The sequence below is a fragment of the Charadrius vociferus genome, unplaced genomic scaffold (assembly GCF_000708025.1).
Source record: "Charadrius vociferus isolate BGI_N301 unplaced genomic scaffold, ASM70802v2 scaffold824, whole genome shotgun sequence".
Taxonomy (NCBI): Eukaryota; Metazoa; Chordata; class Aves; order Charadriiformes; family Charadriidae; genus Charadrius; species Charadrius vociferus.
In genome coordinates, this window is record NW_009647956.1 from 188,154 (window position 1) to 193,803 (window position 5,650).

Consider the following 5,650-nt stretch of genomic DNA (forward strand, 5'->3'; position numbering starts at 1 on the left):
TCTTTCCCTGCAGGAGATCATGGTGTACTTGGCCATGTACATGCGCACACAGCCTGCACTCTTCGCTGAGATGTTCCGCATCCGCATTGGGCTCATCATCCAGGTGATGGCAACAGAGCTGGCACACTCCTTGCGCTGCTCAGGTACATGCAGCAGGGACGGTACTCTGCCTGGGGTGGGTGCCTGGGGCCCTGTCAGCCAAGAAGTGGTGTTAAAAATGGACAGCTCAGTGCCAGAACGAGACCCTGCATGAAAGTGCTGGGGTCTGCAGCTGGGACTGTTCTTGGGCAGCACAGGCGGGTGATTTCACTGCAGTCTCTATTCAGGCGCATGTTGGGCTGTTATGGAGAACAGTCCCTGTTGTAGGCAGCACCTGGAGTTAGCATATGTCCTTGGAGGCTGAGCTGCTGTACCAGTGCTTCCCCTGCTAACAGAGTGGGGTGCAGGGTAGAAATGTCCCAGGAGGCCTGTGAAGTGGGATACAACATCCCAATTCTGTTCTCTCCAGCTGGAGAAGCCACCGAGAACCTGATGAATCTCAGCCCATCAGACATGAAGAGCCTCCTTTACCACATTCTCTCCGGCAAGGAGTTTGGGGTGGAAAGGAGCGGTGAGTCTCTCAGCAGGGTTGTGAGAGCATTTCTGGGCAAAGCTGGGTCCTGGTGCAGAGCGTGGCCAGCTCCAGGCGTTCCCACCTGTGGGGGTTGTCCCTGTCCTCTTGTGTGTTCAGCACAGCTGCTTCCACAGTGGTCCAGCGAGAAGCTGTGCTTTTCAGCAGGGTGGCACTGAGCCAATTTCCAGGCATCGAGCCCAAGTCCTGTGGCTACTGGGGCTTTGCTTAGTTCGGCACTTGGCCCAAACTGAAGCAGTTCTGTGCTGTGCTCATGGATCTCTGGTGCTGGCTGGGATAGAGGGCAAGGGTGTGTAGAGGCACCAGTGCCCAAGCAGGGTCAAGGGGCATCCATGCCCTGAGCCATGGTACCCACTCCAGACCTCTCTTCCCCTCCAGTGCGATCGGTCGATTCGTCACTCACCACTGCTGTCTCCATCTGTGAGGTTGGGGCTGTCGGGGCCACCAAGCCTGAGCGTGCCGGCATTGTCAGGCTGAAAAGTGAGATCAAACAGGTGAGGGCAGGTGGTGCAGGCTGCTCCTGCTAGGTTTTGTGGGTGACAAGCAGCTACAGGACAGGCAGGATTGATGGGACAGCAGGAGGGAGCTCGCTCCTGGGCTTCAGAGAGCTTCCAGCTGCTTCCAGCTCCTTTGGGTTCCAGTCCTGTCCTGGGGGAGAATTGGGGTAAATCTGTTAGTGGGGGTGGGGGTTGCTCTGGAAGTGCAGTATGGGGGGAGCATAGGGGTGCTTGAGAAGGTGCAGGGGTAGGGAGGACCACACAGTGTCCCAGGTTTGGCTGGTGGGCCTCTTCCAGCAGCAGAAACTTCCATTTCCTTCTTCTCTTGCAGCAATTGGATAAACGTAGGCAGTCTCTGACTGGGAGTAAGGTGAAGCGACTCTGGTCCTCCTGCAGCCTCAGCTATTATCTCTCACGCAACACACCAGGGCAGCTTCCGAGCATGCATGAGTTCATGAGCTTTCCTAAGCAAACCTGCTGAGCGAGCTGCTGCAGCAATTAGCTGGCTTCCCCTCTCGGCAGGCTCAGGGTTGCTCTGTTCAGGATGGGGGAAGGAGGCTGGCTCCCTGGAAAGAGGTTGGCATTGCCTAACATGCTATGGTGGCCCAGGGCTGGCACTGCCCCACAGCCTTCAGGGAGCTCCCCTCTGAGTGGGAACAGCCATGTTTGGACTGGTTGGGAGGAAGGCTTTTCTAAGCTGTGGGATGTATTGGCATTACAACCATCTGGGAGCTGTGCTCCGTAGCTGCTATGGCTGAATAGATCCCATTGTACCCACAAAAACTTGTGGAGTGGGATGGCATGATGTTTCCAGTGCCATGGCCAGCAGTAGCCCTGTTGGGCAGTTCACAGGTAATCGCTGGATCCTGCCTGTAGCCTCCCCAGCTATTTCTTCTCTGGGGGAAGAGGTTTCTGCCCAGCTACAAATGACAAGGATCTCCTCTGGTGCCTGGTGTGTGTCCAGGAGGAGTCCTGAGTTCTAGGAGGGGTCCTGTGCTCAAAGAGATGGAGCCTGTGGGGACCAGGCTGATGCAGCAGATTTATGGCCAACCTGCTGCAGTGTGAAACCTAGCATCACAGAGGAACCACTTATGTGGCAAGGAGGGTTGTCCACAGGCCGTGACCTTGCTGCTGGCCCTCCAGTCTGCCTGAGACCAAATCCCTGCCTGTGCCAGCAGCCAACAGAGCAGTAGCAGCCCTGCTCCTTTGTTCTGACTGGCACGAGCCCACTGCTGCCACAGCGCCGGCATGGGGGGGGCCCACAGCTGCTCCGTACCCTGGCGCAGTCCTTCCCCTCTGATACTAACGTGAGAATTTCCGCAGCTTGCCTTTCAAAACTATCTCTCAATCTCCAGCTAACTGCAGCCCCTGGGATAACTGCCCCATGACCTGAGCTTGGTCTGTGCTGCTGTTGCTCTGCTTGCTGTGACAGCTGCCCTGCTCTGGCACAGTCTGATTTTTTTTTTTTTTTTTTTTTTTTTTTTTTTTTTTTCTCTCTTCCTTTCTCCTTCAGCCCTTCAGTTTACAGGCCGGGGATGCTGACCTGAAGTCCTGTCTGGTAACCCTGTGTTTGTTGGCTGCATGAATGGGGTCTGTCCTGTTTGTGGCTGCAGAGAGGAGCTGTGCTCTGGGGGGTGCTGCAGTGAGCTGGGACTGTAGGGTGGGCTTTGCCTGGGGCAGGGGGTTGCAGCTCTTCCCTGGAAACCAGGCTGGATGAGCACAAACACTTGGGCAGCAGCGGCTGTGCTCTTGTGGGGTATTTAACTTTGCAGCCGTCTCTGTTGTCCTTGTTTTGTCTGCCCAGTCCGCTGGGCACTCAGAGCTGCTGGGCAAGGGCTCCTTTTCAAGCATGCTGGAAGATCAGGGCAGTAAGGACAGCCGTCAGGGCCAGTGGCAGCGGAGACGGCGGCTGGATGGGGCCCTCAACCGTGTCCCTGTGGGCTTCTACCAGAAGGTCTGGAAGGTCCTGCAGAAGGTGAGCTGGATGGCTGGCTAGCTCCTCTCCATGCATGTGAGCCTGTGGTCCCAAGCACCAGCCTTGCCAGGGGGACTTGGGCATCTGGGACTGGTCCCTGACGTTGTGTAGGTACAGGCTTCATGGACAAGGCCTGCAGCTGGCCCTGGAAAGCTGGGGAAGAACTGCAGCTGCCTTGTAGGCACATAAGACCTACCTCATACTGTGCTGACCATTGCAGAGGGGGGTGAGGTCTGCTCAGGTGCTTTACATTAGCCAGGCAGGGGCAGGGCTGGAGCCAGAGCTGAAACAACTCTGGGCACAGCTCATCCTCGGCATGGTAAGGCAGGGAGCAGAGCCCTGTGCTGTGTGCAGGAGGGCTCCAGCTGATGCCAAACTGGTGGGAAAGGAGTCATGCTGTGCCACAAGTCAGGAGGTGGAGCTGGGGTGTGTGGGCAGTATGCATCAGTGCTCAAGTGGGAGTGAGCTGGCAGGATGGACCTACGTGTCTTAGCACAGTGCTTCTCCAGGCCATAACCACGGTTGCCCCTTCTTGTTCTGCAGTGCCATGGCCTCTCCGTGGAGGGCTTCGTTCTCCCCTCTTCAACGACCAGAGAGGTACGAGGTTTATGTGAAGGGGAAACAGGGCAGGTGGGTTGGTGTTGGGTTGTCCTGGGTGAGCGCACAGCATAGCTCAGGACTTGTGCTGGCATTACAGCGCTCTAGGTGTGTTTCTTTCTCCCATCTCACAGATGACCCCAGGGGAAATCAAGTTTGCTGTGCATGTGGAGTCAGTCCTCAACCGCGTGCCACAGCCAGAGTACAGGCAGCTGCTGGTGGAGGCTATCTTAGTGCTCACCATGCTGGTGGACATGGAGGTGCACACCATTGGCAGCATCATAGCTGTGGAAAAGATCTTGCAGATAGCCAACGACCTCTTCTATGAGGAGCAGGTAGGGGCCGGGCCTCACGCAGGGGCCACAGCCTGCAACCAGGGCCGCTGGCTGCGTGCCCCACAGCTACGCAGGGTTCACCTGCCTGGAGCATCCTGCCTGTTGTCCCCATTGTGTTCATCAGGCACAGCAAAGATGTAATGTCCTCCTGCTGGTCTCGCCATCTATGTGTCACACTGTGTGTCCAACAGAGGATGCTTGGGGTAGAAGCTGGTGAGGGGGCTGCCCTTATTCCTAATGCTACCTTTCTCCTTCCCTGTCCAGAAAGCCCTGGGTGCTGACGAGCAGATGCTGGAGAGGGATCCTGCAACGGGCATCTGCAGCCTGCTGTATGACAGTGCACCGAGTGGTCGGTTTGGCACCATGACCTACCTGTCCAAGTCAGTGGCCATGTATGTGTACGACTTTCTGCCCACCGACGGCTGCTCCATGCAGTAGCTCTCACAGCTCCTCTCCCCAGTTTGCAGATGCTGCAGGAGGGTTCTTTCACACAGCTTTTAAAGATGGACATTAGGCTAGTTTGCAGGCAGCCTGCGTGGCCATCTCTCCTCCCAGTCCTGGCCTCTTGGTGGGTGAGCGGCTCTCCTGAGAAGCTCTGCAGGAGGCACTGTGTGCAGCCTGTGGAGCAAGGGCTGGCAGGGAAAGGCTGAGCTTTGAAGCCTGCTTCTGTTAGAAGTGTCTGCCTGCATGGTTCCTGCTGGGCCATCACCCCCAGAGGGCCTCTGAGGGAGAGGGAAAGGCCCCACCTCACCAGGCGTGTGTACTTGCCACTGCATCGCTCCCTGGCCAGCTCATGCTCTCCCTGCCTCCAGCAGATTTGAGGTTTTTAACCTGTTCTGTGCTGCTTTTTATTCCAAATCCACAGGGTTTATACTAGTGTAGGCTGGAGCTCTTGCCCTTCCTGCTGCTAATGGAAAAGCTTTTTAGAGGAATAGGGAATGCTGCCTGCACGTCTCTCCCAGCACTCCCAAAATCAAAACAGTCCAACCCAGCCACAGCTGTGCTGCTTTGAAGTAGGCAGCCCATCATGCCTCCCTCAGGGGTCCTGTGTGCACAGCTGGGGTGGCTGTGGGAGCCAGGAGCATCCCAAGGTGGTAACAGATCCCCGTTACCACCAAGCTGTGAGGACAGGGCTTCTGGCTGGCTGAGGGATGCTGGTGGCAGCCCCTCTGTGCCATCTGCTCTGTCCCTGGCAGTGTTGCTAATGGCTAAGTCGCGGGTTCCCAAGTTGATATGTGCCCTGTGAAGCAGCTCTGAGCTGGCTGCTTGTCTCGGCATTAGCTGTGCCATCACAGATGTGCTCTTAACACTCAGCTCTGGCCTCTGCCCCAGCTCCCACAGCCTTGCACAGGAGAGGGGTGGTGACTTCAGAGTTGGTCCCAGGTCTGTTCTGTCCTGCAGGCCAAACCCCACATAGGATAGTGCCGTTGGACTGATGGGGATCAGGCACACCCATCACAGCATGGTGGGGGGAGTGGGGTTATAGGATCATAGAATAGTTTGGGTTGGAAGGGACTGTAAAAGGCCATCAAGTCCAATCCCTCTGCACTTACCAGGGACATCTGCCACTCCACTGGACCACTTTGCTCAGAGCCCTGTTCAACCTGGCCTTGAA

The 5,650-nt window shown here is 56.7% G+C and overlaps 1 protein-coding gene across 1 annotated transcript in view; it reads left to right on the plus strand.

Moving 5' to 3' along the window:
• The window catches only part of PHKA1 (phosphorylase kinase, alpha 1 (muscle)), a gene marked incomplete at its 5' end in the record, with an annotated part of 19,103 nt that extends 14,630 nt beyond the window's left edge, over window positions 1–4,473 (plus strand). The window contains 9 exons of the mRNA XM_009883443.1: window positions 14–143; window positions 509–610; window positions 1,010–1,125; window positions 1,460–1,498; window positions 2,642–2,686; window positions 2,933–3,103; window positions 3,647–3,700; window positions 3,835–4,035; window positions 4,300–4,473. Coding sequence (XP_009881745.1) covers window positions 14–143; window positions 509–610; window positions 1,010–1,125; window positions 1,460–1,498; window positions 2,642–2,686; window positions 2,933–3,103; window positions 3,647–3,700; window positions 3,835–4,035; window positions 4,300–4,473 — 1,032 coding nt within the window. The remainder of the gene's footprint in view (window positions 1–13; window positions 144–508; window positions 611–1,009; window positions 1,126–1,459; window positions 1,499–2,641; window positions 2,687–2,932; window positions 3,104–3,646; window positions 3,701–3,834; window positions 4,036–4,299) is intronic.
• Between the last annotated feature and the right edge of the window lie 1,177 nt (window positions 4,474–5,650).